At 42.0% G+C, this 20,555-nt stretch overlaps 1 protein-coding gene across 2 annotated transcripts in view; it reads left to right on the top strand.

Annotated features, from left to right (window-relative positions):
- Positions 1–20,555, top strand: part of LOC131067012 (ribulose-1,5 bisphosphate carboxylase/oxygenase large subunit N-methyltransferase, chloroplastic) — a 177,749-nt gene that overhangs the window by 42,113 nt on the left and 115,081 nt on the right. For both annotated transcript variants that reach the window (XR_009111760.2, XM_058001931.2), the window contains exon 5: positions 9,020–9,073. Coding sequence is in view for 1 of the 2 variants with exons in the window: in XM_058001931.2 (XP_057857914.1) it covers positions 9,020–9,073 (54 nt within the window). In the remaining variant the exon portion in view is untranslated. The remainder of the gene's footprint in view (positions 1–9,019; positions 9,074–20,555) is intronic.

Below are 20,555 nucleotides of genomic sequence, written 5' to 3'. Positions count from 1 at the left end.
AATTACAGGGAGCCCTTATTAGCAGTTCTCCCTGATTTTCATTTACATGGTGCCCTTATCAGCAGTTCTCCCTGATTTTCATGAATTGGTTCAGTTTGTTTAGACTGTTTTAAATATACAAATTATTATCAGTATTGGTGTATTTATTAACAATGAGATTATTTATCAGACAATTACCAGTAACCAGATTTGTTGGTTAATACTCAGATTGGTCATTGATTTCCATGCGTAATTAGTATTCAGACCATTTAAATAATTTACCTGTACCTAGGTTTGTTTGTCAACATCCAGTTCATCATCAATCTTTAGATAATTTAGAATATTTTCTAGAACTTAGATTGTTACCAATTCAGATTATTGCAGGGTGTGCCGTAATTGTTTATACACAGAGATTAATGTATTAAACACCATATATCTGATTGTATCAGTATTATTATTATAAATTATAACTACTGTGAGAATGTAAAGGGGGATATATACATACCAGAGAATATTCGATGCCCTGTGATTGTGGAATTATGAGTTTCTTACCCAAACGTAGTTTCCATACCTTGTTCCTTCGATTGATGGCTCTCCTCAATAATTGAGTTTCATCTCTATTTTATATCTTTACTCTTGAAGGAGACACACCCCTTCAACATTGCCGCCCTTTGCAAGAGTTACACCTTTTCCTTACTAATCACTGTCAATAATTTAATTAATTTAAATGCCTTTTATTATCTTTGGCACCTTTATATTAATAAAGTTGATGATGTTCTTTAAGGGTTTGCGATCCAAATAAGGTTTGTCATGACATATTTTCTCTTGAGAAAACAAGAGCAAATATATGGTGGTTAGGCCTTATAAAATATGAAGTTAGACAAAACAGGTTCTTGCATCAGAAATTGTCTCCTCTAATGTGGGGGTTTCCTTATGAAGGTGTACGCCTGGCAACTCAAGAAAATAATGCACCAATTTGCACCCATTAGTATCCATCTTTCATTTGAATATATGTATTAATTTTATTTTATTATTATTATACTTATAATTATAATATTTATTTATTTATTTTTAATATTTTAAATTATTATTAAATCTCACAAAAAAAGGGACATTACAATATGGTCATGTTTCTAGGTCTTCATGATCTCAATAATGATGAATCTTTAAATTTTGAAGTCAATAGGATCAAAAAGTTGAAAAGTATGTTAAAATTGTTAAAAATGATCCTAAGTGTCAAATGGCCTTAGTGTTGATTCATCTTGCTGAGTGTTGAATTTCAATTTTTGCTTCAAGTGTGAGCCAAAAATGATGGAAATATTGCAAATCGATGTGAATTTTGTGTGAATTTGCTAAAAATCCCTACAGGTGTCACTTTTTTACTCCTAGGAGGTGAAATGAACCCAAGAATGCACAAAGTCCCAATGGAATTCAATTTTCCACCCTTGAAAACTTGGGAAAATTCATAAAGTCCCAATGGAAATAGAATTTCTATTGCATAAAGTGATGAAATTAGATAAGTTTGGACTTAAAAGGCATGAAAATCAGCCAAGTCCTGACGAGGGACGCTTTTCCATTGAGCAGTTAAGTCATAATCATAGAGTCCCGATGGAAGGCGTTTCTCCATTGAGCATTCAAGGTGAAAATGCAAAAAGTCCCGATAGAGGATGTTTTTCCACTCCATTTTGAGCATGAAGGTACCAATTTAATGTTAAGGATTGGGAAAGTCCTAATGGAGGTCGAATTTCCACTCCAGGACTAAGTTTACAAGTGAATGAAGATGTTTTTGTGGGAAGTCCTGATGACTAAAGTATTTCCACTCAGGACAAAACAATGGAAATGATGAGTCCCGATGGAGGTCATTTTTCCACTTGGCCGACCCATGATTTTCCACTTGAGGGAAAAATGACCAAAGTAGGGTGAATTTAATCTGTTTTGATGGGCATTGATTTTCCACTTGGAGAAAAGATGATGCAAAAACAATGTGAATTATGTGTCTTGATGGAGGTCAATTCTCCACTTGGGGTTGAATTGCAAGAATTGAACTAAAACTATGAGTCCTGATTGGCATCAATTTTCCACTTGAGGCATGATTACAAAGAGAGCTGAATTTCATTGAAAATTAAGTGTCTTGATTGTTGTCTCAATTTTTGAATTTTCAAAAAATTGACAACCCCTACAAATTTTTACTCAAAATTCGTAGTTCTCTTCTCTAAGAAACATTTTACGAGGTTTAAAGGTCGTATTTGTTAATGTCAAATCATCAGTCGGTGTGTTTGTCATTGTTGTCCAAATTTTGGTTGGTTTTTGCTTTCATTTTCCTAGATTTTTGTGCAATTTAGGGTTTTGAGTTCCTCACTACAAGTAGGAACTTTTTGATGTCACTGCCAGTAGGAATTTTTGGATGTCATTGCAAGTAAATGAACTTTACTTGTGATCAGGTTCTATAAACCCGATTACAAGTCATCTCATTGTTATAAAGTTTTTTTAGTTGTGTTGACGGGAATAATCATTATGCTATGTTGTTATATTATATTTATGTTGTCGTCGGTAATAATGAGTTATGGCGGTCAGTTAGTTGGCCGACGGGTAGGTAGTTGGAGTCGCGACGGTTGTGTCGCGCCCCTTCGGGTATTATATATTGTGTACCTTTTCTTCGAAGTAGGATCATGTTAGTCATGTCAGATGTAATGTTATAAGCACTTATTGTACATGGACTGTGGAATTAATACGGAGTCTGGTTATTTAATATATTCTCGTTATGTTCTGTGCATTTACTTTCTGCATTTAACCGTTTACCCGAGAGGGCAAACATTTGGCGCCGTTGCCTAGACGAACTCGGGAACGGAAGACACGGATGGCACACAGACACAATGGGCCTACCCATTGGTGAGGTAAACCCGGAGGCCGACGACGCGCAGACAGAACTGTACACGGGAGAAGACACGGCAACGCGAGAATTCTCGATTTTGCTCCAGGTAGCCATTCATACATACGTTCGACGAGAAGCGGCGAAGGCAGAAATCCCACCAAGTGCCGTGTGGACAGTGCTGGAGGTTAGCCCGGCAGTAAACCGGTTAATGAACCACCTCCCCCGGCTGCTTGCACAGGCATCGCTGGCACAGCAGGCCCACTTGGAGGAGATTGCCTAGGAGGAACGACGACAACAAATCCTGCAACACTACGAGGAGAACAGCTGACGGGACACGGAGAGAGATGGCGCCAGGCCAGGAGGGAATTGAACTGTGAACTTCTTATTTTCAAATAAAAGTGTCATTGACATGAGTTGTACTTGAGCAGATGAATTAATAAAGATATGTTTTGATTTAAGAATTGAGAAGTTATGGAGATGTGTGACAATTAATGCCAAACCTATTGAATAAAGATAGGAATAGAAAACCAGGAACGAACGAGTGGGAGGCCGCGCATAGGGCTTTGATTCTGGAGCAGCAAGTAGAACGAAGACGGAGGCTGAGGCAACTTGCCGAAGGACGACCTGCCGAAGGGGGGCCCGAGGGGAACCAAGGAGGTGTCACGGAAGGTGCAGAGGCCGACGAAAATTTCTACGAGTCGCCAGATCATCGTAGGATGCGGAGCCACGAAGAATTTTTAGAAGAAACAAGGTTACGGCGAAATCTAGTTGAGGAGACTCGGGATCAGTTTAGGAACTTATCCCTCACGCCACGGAGTGAAGATCACCAACGGGAAGCAGGAGTAGGAGTGTGTCGAAACGAAGGGGAGGGCAACAGTACAGGTGTAGGTGCCACAGGCGACAGGCAAAACACCGTACCTCTAGGACACACCACCAACACTACCGGAGGTAGCAGCGCAGGACACAGACACAGACACAGACACAACCGCCTCCAGGAAGACGACAAGGGATGGCGAGCAAACAAAAGTTACCAAAGTTCACAGGGGACGGCAAGGAAGACCCCTTACGGCACTGCCGTACATGTGAGACCATTTGGTCCGCCAACGGAGTAACAGACCACGACGACTGGGTACAGCAGTTTCCAGCCACGTTACGAGGAGTCGCCATAGATTGGTACTCCGATGTAGATAAGCAAAAAGTGGCCACATGGGCTACCCTACAGAAGGAATTCACGGAGGAGTTCCGGTTGCTTCGTGATGACAACGAAATTGTGACAGAGATATACAGTACCAAGCAAGGTACTAAGGAGACAGTATGGGCATACAGTCGGAGGCTGAAAGAACTCTTGGGTAAAATGGAGAGCCAGCCGGCTGACGGCTTAAAAAAACGATGGTTTGTGGAAGGATTGAAATCCTCCCTACGAAAAAAAATGAAGATTGTACCCTCGACGTCATATGATGACGCCTATAACAGGGCGATGGATCTAGAAAGCGAATATAAAACATCAAGGAAGAAGAAAAGTAATAGATATTCATTTGACGATGATGAAGATTCTGACGGGGAGAGCAGTAGCAGTGGCGAATCGGGTAAAAAGGTACATGCGCTCCAGAAGGACATGGAACGAATGTTGAAAGAATTCAAAGCCATGAAAGGGAGTACAAGTAAGACGGAAGAAAATGAAGTGTGGTGTACAGACTGTAGGAGTGACGGACACACAAGGGGTACTTGCCCGAAGAAGGCATTCTGTGAGATTTGCCAAGTGATGGGACACTCCACCAAGGAGTGCCCATACAATATGAAAACCTGAAGCACGAACCAGGTGTTGTTCACGGAGCAGGCCACAACATCCGTACCAGCGGGTAGCGGCCAACATACTAACACAACGGCATCATCTGGAGGATACCGGGACAACAGACGCGGCGGCGGAAGGAATAGCAACAATAACAATAACGGAAGCCGTATCGAGCATGATGCCAAGGGCCGGCCAATTATCCAATGTAGGGCCTGTAATCAGTGGGGGCACTTCGCTCGTGATTGCACGAAGGAAGCCACCCCTCAGCACCTCTGCCGTTGGTGTGGGCCAGGCGACCATGAGGACGCAAATTGCCCGCAGGCAGGGGTTAATCTCCTCAACATTGAGAAGGCTGAGAAGACTGGTGAGAAAGAAGTACTGGCGATCACCCGCGCCCAGATGAAAAAAGCCACTTATCTCGACCCCCGTACGGAGAAGGAGAGATTACGGGAGGCAAAGGCCAATATTGAACGTGAGAGGACGACCGAACGACGGGACAACGAGGTGGCGAGTACATCATCCCGTACGGAAGCGGAGGTTGGGAACAAACAGAGTTTGAGGGAAGGCATTGCAGGTCAGCGCAGTTGTATGACACCAGGGAGTTATTCAGTTCAGTTTTTAGCCTTTGGGGAGTGTGATGGAGGATTTGAGGTGTCTCCTAGCATTTGTGCCAGCGGATTGTGGCCACCTCCAGGTAGGATAGGTACGCTTTGAGGAACTCGGAGTATGTCTCGGCTGGACGTGAGGTTGCCTTGGTGGATGCACAGAGGGCTCGGGAGGAGCTGACCACTAGGTTGGAGGCAATAGTCGCGTGAGACTTAGTTCAGCGTACCTAGAAGTTGGATGCCGGGAGAGCAGCACGGGTGGCTATCGAGGACAAATTGGCTAGGGAGACAGTATCATTTGAGTAGCAGTTGGTGGAAGCTGAGACTGAAAACGTGTTTTGCAGACAAGTTTGGGTTAGGCACAGGAGGACTGTGATGGCAAAGGAAGCAATATTGGTGAAATCCGCACTTGAGCATCGGATGGTAGCAGAAAAGGGTTTTTCAGGCGAGGACGTAGGAAGTGTATAAGATCTGGGCCCGACTGGCGTTAGTAGCTCCTGCCGTTCATCTCTATTTTGTATTAAGTCGTCGGAGTCGACTTCTTTTCTTGGGGGGGATGATGTTGACGGGAATAATCATTATGCTATGTTGTTATATTATATTTATGTTGTCGTCGGTAATAATGAGTTACGGCGGTCAGTTAGTTGGCCGACGGGTAGGTAGTTGGAGTCGTGACGGTTGTGTCGCGCCCCTTCGGGTATTATATATTGTGTACCTTTTCTTCGAAGTAGGATCATGTTAGTCATGTCAGATGTAATGTTATAAGCACTTATTGTACATGGACTGTGGAATTAATACGGAGGCTGGTTATTTAATATATTCTTGTTATGTTCTGTGCATTTACTTTCTGCATTTAACCGTTTACCCGAGAGGGCAAACAAGTTGCAATCGGGTTTCTAAGACTTGATTGCAAGTATGTTCTTCTAGTTCATTGCCTTGTCTTCATAGTTCAATTGCACTCGCAATCGGGGTTCTAAGACCCGATTGCAAGTCACCTTTGAGTGAGCATTTCGATGTGCTTACTTGCAATCAGGTTTCAAAACCCCGATTGCAAGTTTGAGTCTATCTTGCAAACCTTCTACACTTGCATTCGGGTCTCAAAAGCCTGATTGCAAGTTTGTGCGATCCTTGCAAAGTTTCTCTTACTTGCATTCGGGTCTCTAAGACCCGATTGCAAGCATATCATTCACACTTTATTTTTAGTTTATCCTTATTACTCTTTTGCACTTGTAATCAAGGATGACGGTGGTAAAGCTTAATTCTACCCATACACCTTTGCATCTGCTTTTACTTGCAGTTGGGTCTTGGAGACCTGATTGCAAGCTTGCAGATATCATTTGAAACACACTTACTTGCATTTGGGTCTCCAAGACCCAATTGCAAGAGTAAGTATCGGGTTTTTCCCCTTATGCCCCACCGTTTTCTTATTGCAAGCTCATCCCTGCCACTCATTTGGAATCGATTGCAAGCTCATGCCTATTTTGCAAGCTCGCTTACTTGCATTTGGGTCTCCAAGACCCGGTTGCAAGTGTAAGTTTCAGCATTCTCTTCCGCTTGCATTCTTCCATTTCTGCATTCCAAGTTAGCTGCAATCCACATGCACTTGCTTTCTGCCTCCCAAGATTTGAAGTACGCCTTTTGTCTCCACATATTCTCACTCCCATATCTTTCCTTTGCAAGTTTCTCATACTTGCAGTCGGGTCCTTAAGACTCGATTGTAGGGGATTTCAATGCACATGAGAATAGCAAGCAAAAGCTAGTGCTGTCATTCTTCAGTCGGCACACAACATTCACGGGTGGTAAGACATCTCTGAACACCCCAAAACGACACTTTTTGAAAACTGGACGGAAGACCATAACAGTTTGATAATAGAAATCAGACCCGTACAGGCTGTCCACCACTGGTGTAGCAGGTACACCACTATGATGGTTACTCAAACACAAAGATAATCAACTCAATCAAGTGCCCAACACAGAAGGTACCTTGACAATGCATACAATAGCCTTTGCAGGTTTGCAACTCTTTCTTTCTCGCTGATATGAGGGATTGAATAAGTCTGATAATGATTAGATATCACGATGAGTTGTCTGATCAGCAGGGTAATAACTCAGAAATTATGATCAATGCATACCCAATTCACCAATAATGAATATGGACTGTATTTAGCAGCTCCAAATGCCATGCACTTCACCTTACAACACCTTGATGCCAAGAAATGAACATTGCAGGTCTGGTAGGAACATTGTGGCACTATTATAAGTTAAAAATCACTTTGAAATCATGCCCAAAACAGAAAAGAGCACCTCTAGTGGTTTGCAAACAACATTACCAAGCCCAAATGCTATCATTCACAAAGCTATCTCCAAAATGAGCCTCAATACCTCCTTATATTGATTTTTTGAGGGAAATATTCAATATAAATATATAATACTCTTTTTCCCTCACACATACCTTTCAGGAAAAATAATATTACTTTTCATGAGAAAAGACCCCCAAGCCTAGGTGTCCAAATTAAAATACAACTTAACACCTTTCCAACAATCTATTACACTAATGTTGTCCTTTTAAGATTTCCCAACATTAGACAACTTGAGTGAATTAATTAAATAACAAGTCAATAGCTCACCCGATTTGCATAAAGCACTGAAACTGAATTAGAACCTATCTTTAATCACATTGAGATGATACTGGAGATAAGAATGATGATTGGAGCCAATTGGATGACTTTCTAAAATTAGACGACCTCTCCAAGAAGTTTGGAGAACACCCTGAATGCCAAAAAATGATTCTGAAAGTGTCACGAGGCTTGTCACCGCCAATTGATCTTATTTCTAAGAACCAAAGTCATTGCTAATCAATCTAGAGCACTCCAAGTTGTTTGGAGCCCCTACCCAACACACACCATGGTGCGTAAGGGAAAACTTGAAAATCGGGGAAATTTTCACAAATCAATATTGCTAAAAATGAAGATATTACAGCATCAGGTACACTAAAATTGATTATTGTTTTCCCTGTAGGGTGTCAGGTTAAGACATTGCATAAATGACAGAAGTACACAGAATATATGGAACTCACAAGTGTTCTATTGATTCATGATAAGCCGGTACATACAACGATAGCAATATGTTCGACTACAATAGCCTGTCCAAAGATTGGAAACAGATACAATATAAAGGAGTCTGGTCAGTTACCCGGTGCCAATTGCCGACAATCGATGGGTTAACTGCCAACACTAACACAATTTACCTTAATGCTTAATTATCCGACAACAATTATGTTGTTAAGTTATAATTTATTCTAATTAAGTGTAGGTAGTATATTGAAAAGGTATCCACAAAGTTTGCACCTTGATGGTAACCTTACACTTGTAAACAAGTGAACTCATTTCAAGTAAGGGACTCATCAAGCTGTATCATTCACTTTTTAGTCATTGCAGTTTATATTATTTTATTTGTCCTGTTGTTATATTGTTCACTATACTTTTTGAAGTAAGATGTAAGAAGTAAGAACAAACCTAGCAGAATGCATGTTATCAACTATAGAAGAACTGTCTAAATATAATCTGCTTTCCGATTATTTAAAAAATCATTTTGTTGTAATTTGTTAGCAAATTCAGCTCTTTTGTTGTTATGAGGGATCTAGAATAACCTATAATTTTTTATTTACACCAATAGCGTCAAGTAAATGCAAGTATAACACCTTTCATGTTTTTTATGGCATTGAAATTAATTCTATACGTAATAGTTGATAACATTCCTTTTTTATTTTAGGTGTTCAATTTGGAGACATTAAAATGGGCATTTGGTATCCTTTTCTCTCGTTTGGTAAGTTATTCTTATTTCTGCAACCAATTTTGGCTCAAAAGGTGCTTGTTTTAATGGAATACATCACACTTTTTTCAACTGAATATTAGATGTTGTATCATAATTTGGTGTGATCCCTTAATAGATTCTGAACCAAATCATCACACTTTTTTCAATTGAATATTAGATGTTGTATCATAATTCGGTGTGATCCCTTAATAGATTCTGAACCAAATCATTTGTTATTGAAGTCCACCAAGCTTGGGTCAAATCTCTCTTCCAACTCAGATGCATTCTGATTGGTGATATTCCTTTGCAGGCTTGCATGTCACAGCAGTGGGTTTTGAGTACTAAATAACCATTTTATCATGGTTTTCCTTTTAGAATCCTTGGTGTTGAGTTCTATAGATGGATTCCTTGTCTATGATCTTACCAACAAACATAAAGTAGATTCAGAACATTTATTTCTTGGCACAAATGAAGCGTGACTTTTCTTATCATTTACCACATAATTTGTAATATAGGGTCCAATTTTGTTATACCAAAATATTGCAATTTTTATATTTTTGGTGTCAAGGCATTTTGTCAAACAGTTATCTTTTAGTTGTTCTGGGTTTTATTTCAACTTGTTGTAATAAACAACTCTGTTTTGCGTTTCTTTTTTTTTCTTTGTTTTTGAGTGCTTTTGCAATGGATTTGAGTTGCCAAACAAAGTGCAGATAATAAAGTACTTAAAAAATAAAAAAACAACTCAAAAAATTAAAGAAACTCAGAAATATAAGTAGCTGAAAATTCCATAATTAATTTCTTATCTGATTTTACAAAATTTATCAAATGTAAGAGCAACCCAGATCATTAAATGATATTACATATATAATTCCAACACACCCATTTGCTGATTTGGTGAAATAAAGGTCTGCTACAGCTATGCCTAGCAAATACAATGTCCACAAACCCTAGGTACTTCACCAAATCACTCCAAAATGGTACAATTGATGTTGAACTAATTAGCAACAAATAATAAACACCAAGAATGCAGATTTAAACCCGCAAAGACCAGTCTTTTGCCATAAAACCCTCACGTCCAAGCTCTTAAAATGGTGTGGCTGGCAGAGGAAGTACGACAACAATAAACAACAAAACCCTCCAAATCACCTTCCAAATTGACCTCGAATTGGATATTCAATAAACTCTGCAAAACTGAAATGTAGATCTACTCCAATGAGCACAACTGTGACCTCTAAATGAAATCACCAAGTATTATCGAGATTATATCTCTCAATAATGTAGAGAATATTGCCTACAAAGGTTTTTGTCCTCACAAACCAAAGATGAAGAAGCAATCTCCTCCAAACAAAAGCAATATCAAAATCCAAACTCCAACATATCCCCATTTGAGAACCCCAATCCTCTTATATTTTTTTGTCATTTTGGCAGCTTTTTTGAAAAACAATTTTTTGCTTTTTTGCTAATTTTTTGGGAATCCTTTTTTGCTTTTTCATTACTTTTTCAAAAAGCACTTTTTTGCTTTTTTTTTAGGAATGCTTTTTTTTTTCTTTTATTTAATAAAAATTACTTCTGTTTTTTTATATCCCAATGTAGCATTAAATAATATAGTCCTTGTTACCTAAATTTCGCTTCCAGCGCAATCAGGTAGAGCTGGGACATTGGTTGCACTAAAAGATTATAAGTACACATCTGATTATGCTAAGTGCTCATACAAGTAACAAATGCTACCAACTAAAGCAATTTATTCAATGCAAGTGTTCTTTCAAGAAACAAGAGTTTACAATTGTGAAAGAGAAAGTTGCTTTCTTTATTCATGAATGTCAAATGAAATGCTCCCACACAAGCCGTGGTAATGACTACCATAATGCATTATTAAAGGAAATGATGCATATAAAAATGAATTATAAACAAAGACAAGGGATCCGTCATTGCCTTGTAATGATGAACCCCCGCAGTTGAGCAGCTTCATCTTCAGCTCTTTCATAGAGGTCCCCTGCTACTCCAAATGTCTGCAAAGATATAGGAGAAAATTGTGTTAAAGCTCAGGATGCCATATCCCTGCATTTTATACATCATTATATGCACAATTTACTCCTATAATGCATTATATCAGTTTGTAATCATTATATGTATCGGAGGAAAGCAAAGAACAAATTTGAAATTCGTGGTTTTTTCTAACATGTTTGTTCACTATGCAGATATAGGTACATGCAGATACAGGTACATAGTTCATTGTTGTTTTATCTAATTGCAGCATGTGGAGTGAAATGGGCTGTCACAAGGGTTGAGCCTAGCATGCTGTGTTTTAGCAAAGGTAAGTGTGCAATCACCATACCATGGTAGTCCAATCGATTAGCTATATATCACCTAGGATAGTCATTGACGAAGTCTCTATCATAAGCAATACCTAATTGCTCAATGGGATTACAATGATATGAATGATGCAGTGAAAAGAAAGGGAAAATAAAAGTCTTAGAGAGAGCTTTGACAGAGGCCTGAATAATGGACATAGTATTACAAAGAGCAGTGAGCATATTTAAGGCCCTAATACATAGAAAAGTGCAATTCATAGGGCCGTGTTGCAGTCTGAGAAGATAGAGCAGCATTACTCAGAGTATCGGGCAGTGATACTTAAACAAGAACAATGATATCTGTTGATAAGGTCCTACAAATGCTAGCTCTAGGAAGACATCAAATCTCACTCCAAAAGGTAATATACAATGATGAATGCCAATGAGTTGGACCTGAGAGGGATGAGCATATAGAGAATATTGAGAAATGAACAAAAGAGGACAGCTCAAGCATAGTTTTAACAGTCCTAAAGCATATTAGGAAAGCAGTGATTAGTCTTAGAACCAAGAAAGGAGGTCACATTATCATAAGAGTCTAATACATTCATCACAAAACAGTGATACTCAACCCAGATGATATAAAATACAACCATGACTGTTAAACAATGATAGAGCAGTCCTACAAAAGATTACTGTCAAAATTATGATAGACAAAGACAGTAAGGTCAGAGGAGGAGCAATGAATGAGCATAAGGAAAAGTTATAATCTTCAAAAGACAATGCATCAAAGGTATAAAGAGGTTCCAGGATCATTGTATCCTCATGCTATGGCAAATGATTCATGACGGAGATAATACAGTCCAAAACAAGGATATGAGTCTTCATGATTCAAGATACAGGGGCAGCATATTGAAGGCCCTATAAAGGTTGATGTAGAGCATATGTTGATAGTAGTGTTCAATAAGAATGGACAACATACAGTGATGTCATAAAGAACAAGTCCTTTAGAACAAAGAATCCATTTCTAGAGTCTATAGACAGTAACAACCATCTTGGAGACCAGAGAACACAGTCAATTTAAAGTACAGTGAGCAGATTCATAAAGAGCAACAATTTTAAAGACCATTATAGCACAGTGATGAGATTGCAGCGATATGGATTAATGCTAGTGGTTGAACAATGATGAAAATACATCAAGCATAAAGTATGATGACAAAAGCAACCATGGACGCTGAAAATATGACAGTCAAAGGATTTTCGACCATAATAAGAATAAGCCTTTCAAATGCAAACTGAATAAATAGAGGATTGCTCATGTCGTTATCATTTTGGCATCAAAATGAGGTTCAAATTGAACACATTAAAATAGAAACATCAGACAATGATGTCATGCCATCAACCATTCGATCAAAGTGAATGTTCAAAGTCCAATTCGAAGTGATAGAGCTTACCAAAATTGGTCCACCTGTGCTCGAAAATTTGCAAATCATTTCCAAAAATTCATTTGAACTCTTTGAAAATCCAAGCATGGTGGCATCCAAGCATGGCGGCATCCACCTATGGTCGAATCTCTCTGCCCAAAAATTTCCTTAGCAAACCCTATGGCGATGTTTAACAACAGAGAAGAATGAAACTATTGAATGGAGAGGAAATAAGACTTTAGGGTTTCATTTACCTTTTATGCATCAATTTGAGCGTAAGGCATTTTTTGCCTTCCTTTTAATTTTTCTCTCCTCGAAATTTTTCCCCATGAGCTCTAGAGGGGTTGACGTTTTATTTCCTTGCATCTTATTTTATAATGTAAGATTTTACTAAGTGATTTAGAGTTTATCACTTTGTGAATATTTTATTATGTAAGTAATATTTATTAAGTGATTTATAGTTTATCACTTAATAGACTTTATCATGTAATTAATATTTATTAAGTGATAAAGTATAAAGTACTTAATAAATATTACTTTGGGAGTTTAAATAAATAATAAAAATATTTATTAAAGTGATTGATTTTCTAAATCACTTTATTGAATATATTTCTTATTTATTAATGTTTTGACTTTAATGTACAAATGGAATAAAATAAATATTTAATAATGTGTTAATAAAAAAGAAAAAAAATCACTTTATTAGATATTTATCTTATTTGCATTTATTGAGCAGTCTGAGATATTTTTTGCATTTATGAGGGATTGCAGGCTTGTTCAGAGATATTTAGGGGCCATTTAATGTGCAATTAAGAGCTTTTATGGCAAGAGATAGGGTGGCTTGACTTTTTTCTTAAGCCCATTCCCTTTTAGACTGGTTTTAGACCTTGAAAAGCAGGCTTTTTGAGTCTACTCGACCAAGAGGAGGTGGGATTTGATTTTTATCGACTGCTTTTGGAAAGCATATATATCTCCAGGTTTTCATTATTTCAAGAGTTCTTACTTGTTCACTTGGTGCATATTGTAATTTTATGAGTTCTTTTGCAAAAGTGGATAATTTTGTAACCCATTTCAGGAGTAACATAGTGTAAGACCTTTTAGCAGTAATAAACAGTTTATACGTTCCCATTTCTTCTGATATTGTGGGTTTTTAGTGTTCGTACATATTCTTGTGATGTTTTTCTGTCCTTGGAACTCTATTCCATGTTGGTACCTTTATGCAGGAGTATAATTATTTGCAGGTTGTAAGCTATGTATGAAATAATCAGTCTTAGGTTGTGAGAAAGAGTATTTTCTCCTCTTAGTACTGTGATTTTTCAGCCTTCTTATGAACTATTGATGCAAAGATTGTGATTTTTTTGGGTTGTATAGGAAAGCCTTCTTATTATTGGCTTTATTGTGTGATATTTGTTGTAATTTCAGATTATCATTTTTGGTGTATCACCTTAGACAGTAAGTTTCATTTTCATGCAATCTTTCTTACCCTTTTCTTTGCAAAGACATTAGTATAAGCAGTTATAGGTGAAGTACCAGCTAGGAGCTAGCCTTATCTGGAGATTCACTCCAAATTTTAGGTGACCCACAACCTAGGAGTGTTTCCACGTTCCTCTAAAGTTCCAGGTTCTGCAACTTGGTGAGGGTGCAACTTTTAGAGACAACAGTCCATCCATTAAAATAAATCACCTTTAATTTAATACTTGGCATCTATAGTTTTTTTATTAGATAAATTAAAATAACAATACAGTTAAATCTTTTAATTTAACTTTTGTTTGCCACATATGGTAAACGATTAAATGCAGAAAGTAAATGCATATAACATAATGGAAATATATTAAAGAACCCGTCTTTGTATTAATTCAACAGTCCATGTACATCAAGTGCTCATAACATCACACCCAGATATGACCATATTCCCCCACTTCGAAGGAAAGGTATGCAATATATAATGCCCGAAGGGGTGCGACCAACCGTTGCATCGAACTACCCTTCGAGAGAACTAACTGATTGTCGTAACCCACAATTACCGACGACAACATAACATAATATGACAACATAACATAATGAGTATTCCCAACAACATCATCCCCCCCAAGAAAAGAAGTCGTCTAATAGAAAATAGAGATGATGTACAAAATCAAGGTACAGAAGAAGAAGGGGGTTGAGGGGGCGTCCCTGAAGCAACAGGTGGTAGGGCTGATGATGATGTTGGTGTCAGTCATGCTCGCAGATCGTACACCTGCTGTATCTGCACCTTCAGGTCCCGCTCAACAACCTTTCTGTGCTCAATTGCAGACTTAACCATCCGGGCAGCCTCCAAGAGCTTTTTCTCCTTGGCATCCACTGTCTCTCGCGCATGTACCAGACTAGTGCTCAGGGTCTCTTGCTCTGCCCTTGCATCCTCCAACTCTGCAGCTAATTGTGCCTTCTCGACAGCTAACTAAGCCCTCTCGGCTTCCCACGCCGCCTCCTGACGATCCAAGTCTCTCTGCACGGCCTCAACCTAGGTGGCCAACTCCTCTCGAGCTCTCTCCGCGGTCACCCTCGCAGTCAGATGTCCTTCAGACACGGACTCTGTTTGGCGAAGAGTGTAATACTCTTCCCTGAAGGTCTGCTCAATCTGCCTCCCGAGAGACTCCACTCTACTCTCCACTATTGGCTTTCTCACTGCCCATGCGGCCAACATCTCCGTCGTCTCAGTTTCTGGCCATCTGCCTCTCTCAAAACAAGCAGCAAATCCCTGTGGACACCCCTCCCGCATAAACCTGAGTAGCCGCTCCAACTCCTGAGCGGTGCTGCCAAGGCCCTCCGACTGCAAAGAGGCTATAACCTCCCGCCCTCGGTGTACCTCCTCTTGTAGATAAGTCTGTACCAGCTCTTGAAAGTAAGTCTTCCCTTGGCCCACCATATCTTGGAGGTAAGCCTCCACGTCTACCCGGCCTGGCTACCTGATCTCCGTGTGGATCTCTACCCTGTCTCGCTGGCTGTCCACGTGGAGCTCTGCCATCTGCTCAAGTGTCAACTCCCTGCCCTGCACCTCCGTCGAGTGTGTCATATCTCTAGGAGAACCTTCGCTATCTAAGTTCACAACCTTTGCGTCTAAGTCCTCCTGAGGGTCCCTGCGCACGGGTGTAGCCCGTGAGGGAGAAATGGTAGTAACCGGCCTAGGCGACATGGGTGTCATCTCGAACTCCCTGCTCAACCAACTGTCCTCCTCGAGGGTGTGTAGTATCCCCCTGTTGACGGGAATAATCATTATGTTATGTTGTTATATTATGTTTATGTTGTCGTCGGTAATAATGGGTTACGGCGGTCAGTTAGTTAGCCGACGGGTAGGTAGTTGGAGTCGCAACGGTTGTGTCATACCCCTTCGGGTATTATATATTTTGTACCTTTTCTTCGAAGTATGATCATGTTAGTCGTGTCAGATGTAATGTTATAAGCACTTATTGTACATGGACTGTTGAATTAATATAGAGACTGGTTATTTAATGTATTTCCTTTATGTTCTGTGCATTTACTTTCTGCATTTAACTGTTTACCCGAGAGGGCAAACATTTGGCGCCGTTGCCTAGACGTACTCGGGAACGGAAGACACGGATGGCGCACAGACACAATGGGCCTACCCGTTGGTGAAGTAAACCCGGAGGCCGACGACGCGTGGACAGAACCTGGAGGAGATTGCCCAGGAAGAGCGACGACAACAAATCCTGCAACGCTATGAAGAGAACAACCGACGGGAAACGGAACGAGATGGCGCCAGGCTAGGAGGAAATTGAACCTTTGACTTATGCCCAATAGACTAAATAAGGACAAAAATAAAAAGATACAGAGTGACGAGTGGGAAGTGGCACAAACCGCATTGAATCTCAGACAGCAGATAGAACGAAGGCGTAGGCTAAGGCAGCTTGCCGAGGGATGACCGGCCGAGGGGTTGCCCGAAGGGAACCCAGGAGGTGTCACGGAGGTTGCGGAGGCAGAGATAGATGGAGAGAACTACACCGTCTACACTGTTGTAGGGCTGCCAGAAGGTGTCAAGGAAGGTGCAGAGGCCGACGAAAATTTCTACGCGTCGCCAGATCATCGTAGGACGCGGAGCCACGAGGAATTTTTAGAAGAAACAAGGTTACGGCGAAATCTAGTCGAGGAGACCCGGGATCAGTTTAGGAACTTATCCCTCACGCCACGGAGTGAAGATCATCAACGGGAAGCAGGAGTAGGAGTGTGTCAAAATGAAGGGGAGGGCAACAGTACGGGTGTAGGTGCCACAGGCGACAGGCAAAACACCGTACCTCCAGGACACACCACCAACACTACTGGAGGTAGCAGCGCAGGGACACAGACACAGACACAGACACAACCGCCTCCAGGAAGACGACAAGGGATGGCGAGCAAACAAAAGTTACCAAAGTTCACAGGGGACGGCAAGGAAGACCCCTTACGGCACTGCCGTACATGTGAGACCATTTGGTCCGCCAACGGAGTAACAGACCACGACGACTGGGTATAGCAGTTTCCAGCCACGTTATGAGGAGTCGCCATAGATTGGTACTCCGATGTAGATAAGCAAAAAGTGGCCACATGGGCTACCCTACAGAAGGAATTCATGGAGGAGTTCCGGTTGCTTCGTGATGACAACGAAATTGTGACAGAGATATATAGTACCAAGCAAGGTACTAAGGAGACAGTACGGGTATACAGTCGGAGGCTGAAAGAACTCTTGGGCAAAATGGAGAGCCAGCCGGCTGACGGCTTAAAAGAACGATGGTTTGTGGAAGGATTGAAATCCTCCCTACGAAAAAAAATGAAGATTGTACCCCCGACGTCATATGATGACGCCTATAACAGGGCGATGGATCTAGAAAGCGAATATAAAACATCAAGGAAGAAGAAAAGTAATAGATATTCATTTGACGATGATGAAGATTCTGATGGGGAGAGCAGTAGCGGTGGCGAATCGGGTAAAAAGGTACACACGCTCCAGAAGGACATGGAACGAATGTTGAAAGAATTCAAAGCCATGAAAGAGAGTACAAGTAAGACGGAAGAAAATGAAGTGTGGTGTACAGACTGTAGGAGTGACAGACACACAAGGGGTACTTGCCCGAAGAAGGCATTCTGTGAGATTTGCCAAGTGATGGGACACTCCATCAAGGAGTGCACATACAATATGAAAACCCGAAGCACGAACCAGGTGTTGTTCACGGAGCAGGCCACAACATCCGCACCAGCGGGTACCGGCCAACATACTAACACAACGGCATCATCTGGAGGATACCGGGACAACAGACGTGGCGGCGGAAGGAATAGCAACAATAACAATAATGGAAGCCGTATCCAGTATGACGCCAAGGGCCGGCCGATTATCTAATGTAGGGCCTGTAATCAGTGGTGGCACTTCGCCCGTGATTGCACGAAGGAAGCCACCCCTCAGCACCTCTGCCGTTGGTGTGGGCCAGGCGACCATGAGGACGCAATTGCCCGCAGGCAGGGGTTAATCTCCTCAACATTGAGAAGGCTGAGAAGACTCGTGAGATAGAAGTACTGGCGATCACCCGCGCCCAGACGAAAAAAGCCACTTATCTCGACCCCCGTACGGAGAAGGAGAGATTACGGGAGGCAAAGGCCAATATTGAACGTGAGATGACGACCGAATGACGGGACAACGAGGTGGCGAGTACATCATCCCGTACGGAAGCGGAAAATAACATCATTGGGCAAATCTTGCAGATGGAGGTGCCGATAAAGGTAAAAGACCTTCTAGACTCTATGCCACAATTGAGGACTGCCATCCTCACCAATGTGCAAAGCACCACAGCGTTGAGTGCACCACAGGTAGGGGTTCCCGCCACCGCATCGTCGAGTGCACCACAGGTAGGGGTTCCCGCCACCGCATCGTCGAGTGCACCACAAGTAGGGGTTCCCGCCACCGCTTTGAAGAGTACACCACAGGTGGAGGTTTCCGTCAGCCCTTCGACTGACCCGATGTTACTAGCCTTGAGCAGTGGTAGACACCCAGCTGTGGTAGAAATGGGTATCCGTGGGACCATTCTGAAGGACACCATTGTGGATGGTGGATCTGGGGTGAATGTACTACCAGAAGAAACATGGAAGCGGCTGGGGAAGCCCACCCTGTGGCCACCCACATTCAACCTGGTGGGAGCGGAGCAACACGGCATTAAGCCACTCGGCCTGTTGATGGCCCAGCAAGTGACAATTGGTACACAACCATTCTTGTTAGATTTCGTGGTTATTCCCTCGAAGAAGAAAGGCTATGACGCCATCCTGGGGAGAGCGTGGTTGATCAACGCGAGGGTAAACCACAACTGGAAGAAAAATACACTTTCCATGGAGAAGGGAGGGCGGAAATATACCATTGACCTACACACCCAAGATGTTGGCGAAGAGCTCGCCTCTTCAGACTCGGACTCAGAGGACTCTAATAAAAGGGAAGGGGGTCCCGATGAAAGCAAGGGCAAGAACGCGATGGAGCCGAACAGTGAAGGGGTGCTCGAATTGGAGGGATGTTCTGAAGATGAGGTATGCTCATTTAACGGGCTCTTCCATTGGCAAATGGAGGATTACGAAATGTTCCAAAGGTATAGGCTCGAAGTAGAGGAACCAGAGCAACCAATAGAGGTGTACCTGCCGGAATACAGAGAATATTGGAAGGGAGACGCCCCAAACCCTGGCGATGTAAATAATTCGAAGAGTGTCGGCAACGATTGGAACCCTGTATGGAAGACCGCAGTCTTCAAAATCTTTATTATTCTTCTTCTTCTTATGTACGGGAAGGAGGTCGCAGTCCCTATAGAATTTGTGGTTCTAGGTCTTCCGATGGCCATTGAAAATAGACTTGCCACTAACGGGCCCAAATTGAGACCCTACCACGCGAAGTGCACAGGGGACCCGAGAGGCCGGACGGACACCCGAGAGCCCGAAGGGGGACCCGAGAGGATGGAAGGGGACCTAAGAGGCCGGGCAAGCAACTCGAGAGGCACGGGACAAAAGTAGGAGACTTTTGGGCGAGAAAAACCGAGAAGGATGAAGGGCGATCCCAGAGACAGGGGACCTGAGCCGAAGACTCTCTAGACAACTTCAAAAAAAAAAAAAAAAAAAAAATTTTGAAAAAAAAATCGCACGGTCGTACGGTCAAAAAAAAAGAGAAAAAAAAAAAGAGAAGGGGAAAATGGCCACCGTACGGTGGGACCAAGGTGACAAGGTGACACCACGGTGCGGTGGACGGTGCACCACCGTGCGGTGGAACCATCGTTCGGTGGAACCACCGTGCGGTGGAACCACCGACGGTGGAACCATCGTGCGGTGGTCACACCGTGCGGTGGGAGCCACCGAAGGCCACGCAAGGATATAAAACGCCGCATAAAGACACCACGCCGCACACCGAGGAGAGGAAGAAGACACCACGCCACACACCGCCGAGGAAAGGAAGAAGCCACCACACCGCACAATCGACCTTGGCAATAAAACCCCGCGGAGGAAGAAGACACCGAACACGGCCGAAGGCACATCACCGCGCAGCTAAGGAAAGGGACGCACCGCACGGCCCGATCAATATACACAGCCCATGAGCTACCGCAGGGAGTGAAGCGGACGGATGGGGTCGAGGGTTCTTACAGATTGATCCGCCGCTTAGAGAGAGCGGGAGCCCGCGCAATCCACACAGCCACGTAAGGCCAAAACGACCGCCACAGGTAGACTAAGTAGCCGCACGATTGGAGTGGTGTTGTTGACCGAAGGTGTGTCCGTACGATAAGAAGGGTGTCG

The sequence above is a fragment of the Cryptomeria japonica genome, chromosome 3 (assembly GCF_030272615.1).
Source record: "Cryptomeria japonica chromosome 3, Sugi_1.0, whole genome shotgun sequence".
Taxonomy (NCBI): domain Eukaryota; kingdom Viridiplantae; phylum Streptophyta; class Pinopsida; order Cupressales; family Cupressaceae; genus Cryptomeria; species Cryptomeria japonica.
Note: the sequence above shows the minus strand (reverse complement) of the source record. Positions and strands in the feature narration are given on the sequence as shown.